Source organism: Muscardinus avellanarius (genome assembly GCF_963383645.1).
Source record: "Muscardinus avellanarius genome assembly, chromosome: 18".
Taxonomy (NCBI): domain Eukaryota; kingdom Metazoa; phylum Chordata; class Mammalia; order Rodentia; family Gliridae; genus Muscardinus; species Muscardinus avellanarius.
The window spans coordinates 13,656,846-13,672,289 of record NC_137804.1 but is presented as its reverse complement, the minus strand read 5'-3'; the positions used below and the strand labels follow the sequence as shown (position 1 = coordinate 13,672,289).

At 37.6% G+C, this 15,444-nt stretch overlaps 1 protein-coding gene across 8 annotated transcripts in view; it reads right to left on the bottom strand.

Annotated features, from left to right (window-relative positions):
* The window catches only part of NEK10 (NIMA related kinase 10), a gene marked incomplete at both ends in the record, with an annotated part of 236,981 nt that overhangs the window by 45,405 nt on the left and 176,132 nt on the right, over positions 1-15,444 (bottom strand). For 5 of the 8 annotated variants that reach the window (XM_080715029.1, XM_080715026.1, XM_080715027.1 and 2 more), the window contains one exon: positions 14,041-14,078. In XM_080715029.1, coding sequence (XP_080571155.1) covers positions 14,041-14,078 — 38 coding nt within the window. Of the gene's footprint in view, positions 1-13,798; positions 13,940-14,040; positions 14,079-15,444 lie in introns of all 8 variants that reach the window. The other 3 variants (XM_080715023.1, XM_080715024.1, XM_080715025.1) reach the window with 1 other exon arrangement.

The following is a 15,444-nucleotide window of genomic DNA, read 5'->3' as shown; positions in this document are numbered from 1 at the left end:
CAAAACAAACAGTCTCAGGACTCTGGGGAGTTGACATGAATCGATGATTAATTAACTAAAAAACAGTATAAAGAAATGGGGACTTTCTTTCTTCACTGGGCAATGTCTACACAAAAGTGCTTTCAACATATACAAAGCCCTATACCCTGCATCAATATCAGCTCCCCTCCTGGGACCCCCCCCCTGCATGGGTGCCTCACCCTACTACTCTCGTTGGTGGATCGAGTGGACTTTGGGGAAAGTCGATGTGCAATGGACCGTGCTTGGCCCAGCTACACCGGAGCATTGTCAGAAAGCCCCGCTGGATTCCGGAGAATGTCAAGGTCAAGGTCACCAGGAGTGATCAGTTTCTACTTTCACTTTCCTGGTGTCTACAGATTTCATTCTTCAACTCCGTAAGACAAGGACCCAGTAAGAAACTCAATATCGGTTAATGGATTAAATAAAACCTGGACACCTGCTGAAGGAATAACTTTCAAAATTGTGCTTCCATACCCCAATAAAATTAGAAAATGATAAGTGATTATATAAGTAAAAAAAAAATTTTCTAGCCCTAATATGCAGAAGATAGGGAGAAATTGGGTCATAGGAGGAACTCTAGATGAAAGAGGAGATAGTATAGATGAGCAAATAAAACAACCTAACCGAGGGGATGGGAGGGGGAAGAGGGAAATCCCTACTGCACATGATGCACTTTAGCAAACATAGCAATGTCAATCACTAAACCAAACATGAGGAGGGAAGGGGAGGGAATGGAGTGGGACCTGGGTAAGGGCTAATTGGGTGATGTGTGCATGTATGTCTCCACCATCTTGCTTCCCATTAAGATATATAAATGCAATGCACCAATAAAATTTTTTTAAATAAAAATATAAAAAAAATTTAACTGACACACGATCCCAAACATCCCCAATAACCTACTGAACTCACACTGAGGAGTGCGAATTAAGAATAAGCTGGTCTCTTGTTACAGGTGGGTGTGGTGGTGCAATCAGTAATCCTGCTACTTGGGAGGCTGAGACATGAGGATCACAGGTTCAAGGCCAGCCTTAGAGAATCTGTGCAACTTAGTGAGACCCTGTTTCAAAATAATAAAATAGGCTGAGGGGTGTAGCTCAAAGTTCTAATGCCCCTGGGTTTAATCCCCCGTACCACAAATAAATAAAACCAAACAGGCTGATCTCAGCTTCAAAGGAGGACAGGACGGGTAGAAGAAAGAGGCCTCTCGCTATCCCAAGAGTGACTCCTACAGCAGCCATTAGAGGATGATTTGACCACAGCACCTAACTTAGTTGTTTCATTATTTTTCTTGAAGAAGAGAAATTAACAGGATCTTAATGACCTATTAAGTGATTCACATCCCCTTTGGAGGCAAATGTATGAGAAGAGCCTAAAGATTATAACTACTCCCCAAACAGAAGCCAACATTTGTATAGATTTTCTTGGCTGTTGGTACTGAACGTTTCTAAAAAGGAGTGTGCTGGCTGGGTGTCCATATGTATAAAATTGTGTGGGTCATGTGTGAAAGACTTCACATGAGCCTGAGCCTCTAGGTATCTAGGTTTATCATTGCTATTGGATTATCTATCACCACCCTCAATGTTTAAATCGCGCTATATGACAAAGCAATTCAAATAGCTTTGTAAATACTATAAAACTACTTTCAAAAATCCATTGAAAATAATTAATAATGGCAATTTGGAACTTGAGAGCCATGCTTTTCTCCATTAACTTAATTATTTTTGTATAATTTGCTATAATAACCACCTCGAGTCATAGTAACCTCTCTTTAAAACCTTACTTTCTTTTTATTTTTTTTTCATACCAGGGAAATTCTACCTCCAAACTATACCCCCAGCCCTTTTTATTATTTATTTTAAACTAGGGTCTCAGTAGATTGTTCAGTTTCTGAGTTGCTGAGGCTGGCTTTGAACCTTTGATCCTCCGGCCTCAGCCTCCCATATACTCAAATCAGAGGGCATGTGTGACCATACCTGACTTCAACCCTTCCTTCAGCCCTTGCTCCCAGGTGGAAACCCTGAAGTCAGCTGTGTGAGCTGCCACTGAACAGTTGATTTCAGTTTGCATTTGGTCTCAGATTGAGACCATTAATAGCTTGTGTGAGTATTTCATTACAAAAACACTGTCCTACAAAGATCACACACAAAAAAAATCTGTATTTTCAGGCAACATCCTCCTGGAACCTGGTACATCCTCTCTCGGGGCCTTCCTTGGTATGAAGAATTAGGAAGAAAATCACCATCAATGAAAGAAACGTGTGTCTCCCACTTCTGCCCAATCTGAAGTCTCACACAAAATAATATAATATGGGTTGAGCTGCCCTTCTCTGAAATTCTTGGGAAGAAAACTCTTCTGAATTGTATATGGTTTCTGATTTTGGCAAATTTGCATATACATAATGAGACATCTTGGGGATGGAACATAAGTCCAAACACAAGATTTATTTACATTTCAGATATACCTTCCACACACAGCCTGAAGGCAACTTGATACAGTGTGTTTAGTGCATTAGCACTCAGACTGTGTGACTCCTTGCGTGAAGTCAGATGGGAATTTTACACCTCAGTACTGAGAAAGCTTCAGTTTGGAGAATATATGAGATTTTGGGTTTTCAGATTAGAGGTGCTCAATCTGTATTAAAAGGTCTACCGTAGCCAGGTATAGTGGCACACGTATGTCATCCCTTTACTTGAGAGGGTGAGACAGGAGGATCTCAGGTTTGTGGGCTACTTAGAGAGCCCCGCTGCAACTTAGTGAGCCCCTGTTTTAAAATAAAGAACCCCCAGTACCAAAAAAAGGTCCAATGTAAAAATAACCATTATTTCAGACAACATATGCAATTGTTCTTGAAAAAAATAGCGAGAACAAACAGGAGTTTATACTCTAGTTGGTCTGCAGAAGTTACTTGATAAGTGGTTGTCAAGACTCTGATCTCAGAGTACTTTTACCCAAGGAATGTGTCAAGGTACTAACACTCACATACACATGTGATGAAATTCATCTACATGCATACATACATGGTGACATACATAAAACTTCACTGAAGATGCTTATACCCAAAATATAAGCACTATAATAATATAAATATATAATATATAAAATCACATGTTACATATCCTTTATAATTATGTTTGTATAATATACCATATATTTATACATAAACATATAAATGCATATATCTTATGATATATTTCTTTATAAAATATATTACATAATATATAAATAATATAAATTAATTACATAAAACTTCAAAACCTAACAAAAATAGAGAACATTTTATAATTATCTGGTAAATTATGTGGTATGACTAGTATTATAAAAGTTTTTATTAAACTCCACTGAGCTAATTCTCATATGCTACAAAAGTTGCTATATGAGAAAATAAGAGAAAACGTGCTAGAAATCATACTGACAATTGTGAAAATTAGTTGTGTGTACTGTATGTGACAATTGTGAAAATTAGTTGTGTGTACTGTATGCCAATAACTAATATGGAAGCAAAGGGTGCTCACACAAAGACAGACAGCGGGAGTATTAGCTGTGTGCTCTAGAATATTCAGATGAAAGATTGACGACTTTATTTAGATCTGACCTTTATGAATGAAAGGCAAGTATAAAAATAGATTGCCGTCATGGAGGGGAAAAACACAATTAAGAGCTCGGAAATCACCAAGTGACAGTTTCTATTCAAAATGCTAAGAGCAAGAACCCGCACACATCCCTTCAGTGCCTGGGAGTTAGATACTGTCTAGATGAGAAGCCCGGCGAGGGAGGGTGGAACGCTGTCAGTCCATCCTCTTAAATGACATGACATTTGCACTTTAAAATTTAGGCTTGATCCGCCCACCCCCAAATTCACATTTAGCCCACATTAAGAGAATTCTTAACATTACAGTGCACCCTATGTATGTGACAAAGAATATGTTTCCTGTGTTACGTTTGGGTATAATTTGATTTTTCACAAATATATGACATTTCTTTTGCCTTAAGGGGGAAAGCATACATCTATGTATACACACGCACACACACACACACACACACACACACACACACACACACACATACACACACATAGAGATGGCGTTCCCAGTCAATAAAATCTAGTTGTTTAATTAATTGTTTTGACTCTATAGAAAACAGAATCAATTATCATTATTATTATTCCTATTTGGGCACTGAGTATTGAATCCAGGGACTTTCTACCTGAGCTACACCCCCAGCCCCCCCCTTTTTTTTTTTTTACTTGAAACAGGGTCTCACTAAGTTGCTGAAGCTAGTCTCAAACCTGCAATCCTTTTGCTTCGGTCTCCCAAGTGCTGTGATTACAGGTATGTGCACCATGCCCAACCCACTCAATTATTTTTAAAGAACTGAGTCCTCCAAGACATGAGGAAACTGTACAGCCTATTTTTGTTTTACATTTTAAGTGTAGCAAGTATGAACTAACCATAAAGGGAAAGGTATTTCTTTTCCAATTTTCTTTCCTTCAACCTATTATATTATATCGAGGCTTAAATTTCAGTATAGTGCAAGTGTATATCTTCACTATTTTACCCAAACTAGGTAGTATTCTTTCATAACAAAGACCACAGACCTCAAGATAAGGAGACTACAGTTTCTACTTAAAATTTAATATTTTTCTTAGATTTTTATTTACATTTAGAACTGCCACCTATTTATGGCAAGTGTCACCTGGCTGGATTCTCATGATTAGAAATAATATAATCCAAGCCAGATATGGTGGAGCATGCCTGTAATTCCTGTACTTGGGAGGCTGAGACAGGAAGATCGCAGGTGCGAGGATAGCCTAAGCAACTTAGACTCTCAGCAACACAGTAAGATTCTGTTTCAACAAATTAAAAATAAAAAGAGCTGAAGGTATAGCTGGGAGGTAGGTTTAATCCCTAGTATCACAAAAAAGAAGAATAAAAAAGGAGTATAAACGTCCCCTTTAAAAAAAAAGTTTGAGAGAGTAGGTCAATTTAAAGAAAAGTATTAATAAAATAGCAATAGAAATGGCACTAGATTTATGCAATGGTAATGCACGAGTGGCTAAGTTGGGGAAACGTAGGTAGAATAAATGTGTTAATAGCATTTATTCATTTGTTGATTCCATGATAATTATGGTTAATATTTTTATTTATGCAATGCAGGAATTTCTAATTTTCATTTCCATTGGCAGGGAACTTCTACTATTTAACCCAAAGAATATGCGTCAATTATTGATACAGTTTGGTTCCTACTAAATTGCAGGATACGACAGCTTTTAACAGCATTAACTTGAAATCCTTCCATGGTTGTTTGCGCTGTCTGAGTTTGGGTTGTCATCAAATACTGCTGTATTGTCACACCATGAAGTCAGAAGTCCCTATTTTAGGAGTGCCATATAGTTGAGGCCATAATATAACCCAGCCAGTTGGGTAATAGGAAATATAATAATTCTTCTCACTCTTTGTTCTGCCATGCCATAGCACATGGAAAATAATGTTCACATACTGCCTGTATTCCTAAGTGCCTACTCAGATTTTTCCAAAATTCTCCTCTCCCTATCATTTTTTCCCAGAATACTTAGGCAATAAAAGGGCTATCAGTGTTGATTACATATAATTCCCAATATGTTCCTTTCCAAAACTCAATATTAAGTAAATAAAAATACACTCGTTTTAGCCGGGCGTGGTGGTGCACTCTTATAATCCACACTTGGGAGGTGGGGACAGGAGGACGCGCAGGTTCGAAGCCAGCCTCGCTGACTTAAGAGATCCTGTCTCCAAATAAATAAAATATAAAAAAATAGGTCTGGGAATGTAGCCTGGAGGTAGAAGGGTTCCATCCTCAATACCACCACCAAAAAAAAAAAAATACACTAGTTTTAAAAAATTTGAAAAGCCACACTGAGTGCTTTACCAACTCTTGGTAACAAATAGTGAAGATTTCACTTGTAACTGACCTCACAGCTTGGTGCAAACTCACTCCCCTGTCGCTGGAGCACACTGTCAATGCCAATGTCACCTGTTTACACTCTCAGGCTAGAAATACCTAGAGAATGACTGGAGGGAGACATGGCTTGTGACCAGGGGACCCAAGCCAACGGGAAGGGTACTAGCTATTTGTAATTTGATAAAGCAATCAACAGCCCAAATGTACCTGCAACTCTTTTAAAAGTATACTTTTTACAATATGCAGAAAAAAATATTTTGTGGTGGGGGGAAGGCCTAATTTTTTAGACTCGAAAGTAGAATAACTCAGAGGTGGCAACCCAAATTTTTTCACGTGCATGAATGCGCTCAACAATATTGGCAAAAACTAATCACTTCTCTCAAGGGTAAAATTTAGCATCTGCTGACCCTTAAGTTGTTTTACTGTTTTCTGATTCAACTTTAAAGATATATAAATCTGTAGATATTTATTTGAAGTATAACAAACTATAAGAATATGAATGCATTGTACAAAAACTCTGTTATCATGTAAATAGACTGTGTAAAGGTCCAGAGAGCTGATTAATATGACTAACATAAAAATCATGCCTTAGCAACAGAAGAGGCACCCACAGAGACACTGGGAGACCTACAGGGTCCCGTTCCCCCCAGACAACCAGATATGGATGTACTGCCTGCCCGTTAGAGCTTCTGATTGGTCAGCCAGGTAACAGCGCGCTCAGATGAGCTACGGAGCCAGTGGGCATGCAGTGAGTGTCTCTAGACATGGCAACAACTGAGGGTGCCAGTGTCTGCACAGGGTAACGCGTTCAAACCCACTGACAGAGCAAGGGTGCTTAAGGCGTGACACTTGCACAGAGCCACATGGCATGTTAGTAAAATAGTAGGACTGTTTCCTTCTCTCTCTCTCTCTTTTTTTTCTTTTCTTCCTTATTTTAGTTTTTTATTGTTTTTATATTTTCTTCCTTTTTGTTGCCAATTTTTGTTTTATTGTTGTTGTTTCTTTTTTCCCCCCTCTTTGTTTGGTTTTAGAGTCTTTTTTTTTCCTGGTTTTTTGGGGTTTTTTTGGGGGGGTTATTCCCGTTTTTTTTCTCTTTCTTTTGTTTTTGTTTTTCTTTTTTTTTTCCTTCTTTTTTATGATTATTTGGGTTTATTGTTTGTTTGGATCTTTCACGTTATATCACATGGTTGTTAGGTTGTTTTATTCTGCCTTAGGTTTATCCTGCCTAGTCTCTTAACCCTTCTTGCTCCCATCTGGTGGTCCATCATTGTGTTGTCTATGCTACTGTATTTATTTGATGTATAATAGTCTTTCTACCTTATTCTGTTACTTTATCCATTTGTGTGTGAGCCTTCTTCCACTCTCTCTACAAAACTCTACAATTCAGACTATTAACTAGCTTCCTTCAAATTTTTCCCCTTGTCCCCTAACTGAACCCCTCTCTTTAACACACAAAGTTCCTCACATCTCCATACTTAAATATTCTAATAAATACAAGGGTCCTACTATCTAACCTTCTCACATTCTCAACCTGATTCAACCCCATTATTCTTAAATTCATCCAAAACCTACTTATATTCTCTACCTTACCCCACTCCTCCACTTACCTGTTATCTCTTCTAAATCCCTACTGCTAAGACTGGTCTATACACAATACCCACAATCAATGGGAAGACAACAGAATAACAGGCCTGAGAACTCTGAAAATATGAGAACAAGGAATAATGGAGAAACGACAGAAGTCACAAATACTGACCTACAAGAAATGCAAGAAGGGGAGTTCCGAATCTTGATTTACAATATGATGAAAGGATTTAAAACAAGTCTAAAGGAGATGAAAGATGAGTTAGAAACACTAAGAAAGAATCAGAAAGAGGTCTTGAATGAAATGAGTCAATAAGTGAAATGAAGATGGCAATAGAAAGAAATTCTGGAAGATTAGATGAAATGGAAAACAGAATATCACTGTTGGAAGACAGTACATCCAAAACCGACAACATGGTCAATGATATACAGAAATCTTTACAGCAACAAAACCTAAACATCCAGCAAATATGGGATAATATGAAGTATCCTAACTTATGGATAATAGGCATTGAAGAAGGGACAGAGGTACAGACCAAAGGCATCCGTAATCTCTTCAAAGAAATAATTTCAGAGAATTTTCCAAACATGGAAAGAGACTTGGACCTTCATGTCCAGGAGGCATACAGAACACCATTGAGACATGACCAAAGAAGGACCTCCCCACACTACATAATAGCCAAAATGACCAACATAGAAGCCAAGGAAGGAATCTTAAAAGCAGTGAGAACAAAAGGACGGGTGACATATAGAGGCAAAACAATAAGAATCACCCCAGACTATACAACCCAGGTCGGGAATGCTAGGAGAGACTGGTACGACGTGATTCAGACCCTGGAAGAAAATAACTTCCAACCAAAGCTTATTTATTCAGCAAAACTACTATTCAAGATCAATGGAGAAACCAAAGTCTTTCAGAATAAACAGAATCCTAAAAAATTCATGAATTCAAAGCCAAAACTAGAGAAAATTCTTAAAGAAATAAACCATAAGGAAGAAAAAAGAATCAGACTTCAGAATCAGAGAAGAGAGGAAGTTAATAAGTGGGCCATTTAAGTAAAGAAGAAAGACCAAACCACCCAAGAGTAGACAGAACACAAAATGGCAGAAAACAAAAATCATATTTCAATAATATCTCTTAACATCAAAGGACTTAACTCACCAATCAAAAGACATAGACTGGCAATGTGTATTAAAAAACATAATCCAAATATATGCTGTCTGCAAGAAACTCACCTTACAGCCAAAGACATTCACAGACTGAAAGTGAAAGGATGGAAAAAGATATACCATGCTATTGGAGACCAAAAAAGAGCAGGGGTAGCAACCTTGATATCCAACAAAACAGACTTTAAAACACATCAGAAGAAACAAAACAGGGCACCTCCTTTTATTAAAAGGAACACTACACCAAGAAGATATAATGATAGTAAATATTTAAGCCCCAAACGTGGGTGCAACCACATTTGTAAAACAAACCCTTCTGGACATAAGATCCCAAGTAGACCCAAATACAATAATTCTGGGAGACTTTAATACACCTCTCACACCACTGGATCGATCTTCAAGGCAAAAGATGAGTTAAGACACTTTAGAACTAAAGGAAACCATAAACCAAATGGACTTAATAGACATTTTCAGATTATTTCAACCAGGAACAACAGAATACACATTCTTCTCAGCAGCCCATGGAACCTTCTCCAAATAGACCACATCCTGGGACACAAAGAAAGCGCCAGCAAATTTAAAAAATGTGATATAATTCCTTGCATCTTTTCAGACCATAATGGAATAAAATTAGAAATCAGTAATAGGATACTCAAAAGAAATTATTCAAATACATGGAGACTGAATGATACACTGCTGACTGATGAATGGGTAAGAGTGGAAATTAGGGAGGAAATAAAAAAATTTATGAAAACAAACGAAAACAGAGACACAACCTACCAAAATCTATGGGACACTATGAAGGCAGTACTAAGAGGAAAGTTTATTGCAATGAGTTCCCACATAAGAAAGGAAGAGAACCACCAAGTAAAGAACCTAATGACACAACTTAAAGACCTAGAAAGAATGCAACAGTCTATTCCCAAAGCCAGCAGAAGGCAATAAATCATTAAAATTAGAGCAGAAATAAATGGAATAGAGAACAAAAAAACAATTCAAAGAATCAATAAAACAAAAAGTTGGTTCTTTGAAAATATTAATAGAATTGATAAACCCCCCTGGCAAACCTAACCAAAAGAAAAAGAGAATCAACTCAAATTATTAAAATTAGAAATGAAAAAGGAGATATCACCACAGATAGTGAAGAAATTCAAAAGATTATCAGAAACTACTTAAAAATTTATACTCCAATAGATTTGAAAACATGGAAGAAATTGATAGATTCCTAAGCACAGTTAACCTACCTAAACTCAACCAAGAGGACACAGCAAGCCTAAACCAATCAATAGCAGCCAAAAAAATAGAAATGGCAATAAAAATTCTTCCACCAAAGAAAAGCCCAGGCCCAGATGGGTTCCCAGCTGAATTCTACAAATCCTTCAGTGAACAACTAATACCAATACTTCATAACCTGTTCCAAGAAACTGAAAGAGATGGAACTCTCCCAAATTCCTTCTATGAGGCCAGTATCACATTAATCCTCAAACAAAATAAAGATACCTCAAGAAAGGAAAACTACAGACCTATACCCTTAGTGAACACAGACACAAAAATTCTAAACAAAATACTAGCCATACACATTCCAAACTATATCAAGAGAATAATACATCAGGACCAAGTTGGTTTCATCCCAGAAAAACAAGGCTGGTTCAACATATGCAAATCAATACATGTTATTCACCACATAAATAGAACCAAGAACAAAAACCACATCATCATAGCAATAGGTGCTAAAAAAACATTTGACAAAATCCAACATCCATTTATGTTAAAAACACTGCAGAAAACTGGGATAAAAGGAACATACTTCAACATCATTAAGGCAATATACTGTAAACCCAAAGCCAACATTATATTGAATGGGGAAAAACTGCAAGAATTTCCTTTAAAATCAGGAACAAGAAAAGGATGCCCACTATCACCACTCCTTTTCAATATAGTCCTTGAGACTCTTGCTTCAGCAATAAGACAAGAGAAGGAAATCAAAGGAATTCACATAGGAAGAGAGGAATTAAAATTATCCTTATATGCAGATGACATGATCCTTTATCTGGAAGACCCAAATAACTCAACCAAATTCAGCAAAGTCGCAGGATACAAAATCAATCTAAAGAAATCAGTGGCTTTTCTATTCGCCAACAATGAATCCACAATGAAAGAAACAAAGAAAACAATTCCATTCATTATAACCTCAAAACCAATAAAATACCCTAGGAATAAACCTAACCAATGATGTAAAAGACCTCTACAACAAAAACTATAAAACATTAAAGGAAGAAATTGAAGAAGACCTTGGAAGATGGAAAGATCTCCCATGCTCATGGATAGGCAGAATAAATATCATCAAAATGGCCATCCTGCCAAAACTGATCTATAGATTCAATGCAATTCCCACTAAAATACCAGCAACATTCTTCATAGACCTAGAAAAATCAATCATGAACTTTATATGGAGAAAGAAAAAACCCAGAATAGCCAAAGCAATTCTCAGCAATAAGAAACATGCAGGAGGCATCACAATCCCAGACTTTAAATTGTACTATAGAGCAATAGTGGTAAAAACAGCATGGTACTGGCACAATAACAGATATACTGACCAGTGAATTAGAATAGAAGATACAGAAACAAATCGACACATCTTTAGCCAATTAATCTTTGACAAAGGGGCCAAACTCATTCTCTGGAGAAAAGACAGCCTTTTCAACAAATGGTGCTGGGAGAACTGGCTATCCATTTATAGAAAAATGGAACTAAACTCCTACATCTCACCATGCACAGGAATCAACTCAAGATGGATCAAAGACTTAGAAATTAGACCTGAGACTGTGAAGTTATTAGAGGAGGGCATAGGCTCAACACTACAACATATTGGCACAGGCAGTAACTTTCTCAACAAAACCTCCAAAGCTCAGGAAATTAAAGCAAGAATTAACAAGTGGGATAGCATCAAACTAAAAAGTTTCCTCTCATCAAAGGAAACCATCAAAAACCTAAAGAGGAAGCCTACAGAATGGGAGAAGATTTTTACCAGCCACCAATCTGATAGGGGGCTAATATCCAGAATATACAAAGAGCTGAAAAGAATCTACACTAGCAAAACAAACAACACAATCAAGAAATGGGCAAATGAGCTGAATAGACACTTCACAAAAGAAGAGATACAAAGGGCCAATAGATACATGAAAAAATGTTCTACATCATTGGCCATCAGGGAGATGCAAATCAAAACTACACTGAGATTCTATCTAACCCCAGTCAGAATGGCAAGTATAAAGAAATCAAACAACAACAAATGCTGGCGAGGATGTGGGGAAAGAGGAACTCTTTTACACTGTTGGTGGGAGTGCAAACTAGTACAGCCACTATGGAGATCTGTGTGGAGATTCATGAGAAAACGGAATAGATCCACCATATGACCCAGCTCTACCACTCCTGGGTATCTTTCCAAAGGGGTTGAATACAGAGAACTACAGCAACTTATGCATACCTATGTTCATAGCAGCACAATTCATAATAGCCAAAATATGGAGCCAACCCAGATCTCCATCAACTGATGAATGGATTGCAAAACTTTGGGAAATACACACAATGGAATTCTATTCAGCCATAAAGAAGAACAGAATCATATCATTTGCAAGAAGATGGAAAGTCCTGGAGAGCATTATGTTAAGTGAGATCAGCCAAGCACAGAAGGAGAAGATACATATATTTCCTTTAATATGCCCAAACTAGGGAACATAGAGGATACTAGTGGGACTCCAGATAATGGAGGGGAAATATCAGCAAAGTTTGAATGGAAGGATAGGAGAGGAGGAATGTTGAACTTATTTAATGAGGGTCTACATCGAATATGTGTAAAATTATGAATGTGGCATGGTTACCCTGGAAAATCATTGGTGGGAGGGGTGAAGGGAAATTGGGGGTAGGGGATAGAGGGCACCAAGCATGGCTTAAATGTAAACCAAATATGTTCAATAAAAATTTTGTAAAAAAAAAAATCATGCCTTATGCTGAACAAACTCAATATGCCCTGTAAGAAAAATAATTCCTATTATGAATTACAGCATAACTGTGACTTGTTAACATATATATGTGTCCTGCTCCTGCTTTTTAAAAATCAATCAACAACAATAATTTTAGCTTCATAATTATGTTATTAACTTACCTTTGTCAGAATAACAGGAACAGAGCCATGATCGACATGATAGTTTTAGGCCTCTAATAAAGCCTTCGTGCTTTGCATCTATGCTGACATTGTGAGAGCCTCAAATCGGCAATAACTCTTCTAAAGAAAATTTAATAAATGTGGCAACATGGCCTAATATTATGGCAAATCCATTCACATCATCTACATTCACTACACCTGTTAACTATGCAAAATAACTGAAGGAGCTAATGTGAAAATAGCATTAAACAATAATTCCAAAATAACTAAAGTAGAACTCACATTCAAGAGTCATACACTCATACATACGTTAAAAGCACAATCGCTTAGATTTCTTCTGACTGTTCTAGGTTTAGCTAATAATTTCACTGTTACCCTTGAACTTCATTCCTCTTTCATAGAAACTAGAAACAGATTAACATGCCCTTTTCTTCCCAAACCATGCTTATCAACTTGGGCTTAAGGATCTATAGTTTTGAAATTAGAGAAACAATACAACAGAGTATCAATTTAATCAAAAAATATCTTCGAAAAATATTCTGTACCGGAATACAGAAGATATGGGGAAAAATTCAATCTCTTGTTTCAGGTAGGTATGGAGTTTACAGAAATACCTACATAAAACGGTTACTATATTTTGTTAGTAGGTATATACTTCAAACATTAATAAATTAATTGGTTAGTATTCCCACCATGGCAAAAATACAAATTTTGAAAAACAGCCTGTAATATTTTAATCAATAAGTGAACACAGAAAGTATTTTGAGACCATCCACTGGCAATAATGATGGACAAAGCAAGCAGAATCTGCCTGCTCTTTGTATTAAAATTGCCCTCTGAACATCTCCCAGACGTTTCAGGCCCGGCTCTAAGGCTGTGTTCACTCATTACGTGCTTAACGTCAAAAGGCTCTAGTAGTACTACCGTGATCTTTGAGATTGCGGAGAATCACAGCAGGCAGGCTGTGGGACTGCCACCCTGTCACTAACTTGGCCTCTACCCCCTTCACGTGGGCCCTGAGTATGAGGGGCGGCGCTGTCAGAAGCAGGTCAAGTGGCGGCACAGCTGAAGAAATAAAAAGGGGAAGGGATTATAAAACTGTAACATAAATGGCATCAAATATCAGGAAAGCATGCTTGATGTCATTGCAGCTGATGTGGAGTTACCTGGTCTTGGTCTTGATCCTATTCCACCAATGAAGTCCCTGAAAACCAAAATAGAGGCTGTGAGCATGGCTCATTCAACGTGGGGGTGACAAACAGTTACTGAGAGCCTACGCTCGGCTGTGGTCTGCACTGGAAACATAAATAAACGTGATTTTCCCTCCAGACACTCTCAAGAGTTTAATAAAGACAGAAATAAACACATTAGAACACAGAGTAGAATGAAACATCATATTGGCAAGTGGAAGGGCCTTGTCCCACCAGGGTTGTTTATAAGCTCCGAGTATGACTAAGACTCTAAATCTTAGTCTCCTGGATGATTTTCTGGCTACACTTAAAATCAAAATAGCGATTTTGTATTAAAAAGAAATAACATTTAAATTTTACACATTGCATTTTCTATCATTTGTTTCTGCTGTCTTCCAAGGAAAAAATATAACTCTTCCTAGAAATGAAATGAGTTTGCATTTAAAAGGGTTATATTTTACCAGGTGTGGTAGCACATGCCTGTAATCCCAGTACTAGGGAAGCAGGGACAGAAGGGTCATAGGTTCAAGGACAGCCTCAGCAACTTAGTGAGGTTCTCAGCAACTTAGCATGACCTTGTTTTCAAATAAAAAATAAAAAAGGGCTGGGGTTATAGTCTGGAGGTAGAATGCCTGTGGGTTCTATCCCTAGTAACACAAAAAGGAGTTATATTTTTCTTATTTTCCAGTGCATTAATACCCCTTAATTGTGTTGCCCCAAAATTCTACATTGCCTAATCATTTTGAAAGTTGATCTCAGGCCTTTTATCCTGTGGAAGTGGCCTTAACCCCACGAGAGATATTTATAAGTGATATTTAGCCTTGTTTTTTCCCACTGTAACCTAGAGCCAATTTCTTAATAGTTTTCTGCTAATAAAATATGAACATCTGTGCCCTAGCAAGTTAGGATAACCATGTTTCAATGTAATGCATTCCAACAAAAAATATATTGAACTTCTACAAGGCACATCAAAAGCATTTGCTCAATAGGAGTGAATAAAGGGATTCAAACACAAGAATTCATGATTGATAATTCCTTTGCCCCCTCTTATGGTCAGCTATAAAATGACCTCTGGCGAGCTCAGGGTTGATAGAGTTAAGTCATGACAGTTGTAATCTCATCAGTGGGTAGATCCAGTAATAGATTTATTGGGTGGTACCCTAGGCTGGTGGAGTGTGGCTGGAGAAGGTGACTCCCTGGGAATGTGGCCTTAAGGTCTGTACTTGTGTGTTTTCATTCTCTCTCTCTCTCTCTCTCTCTCTCTCTCTCTCTCTCTCTCTCTTCCTCCTCCTCCTCCTCCTCCTCCTCCTCCTCCTCCTCCTCCTTCTTCTTCTTCTTCTTCCCCTCCCCTTCCCTTCCCTCCTCCTCCTCCCCCTCCCC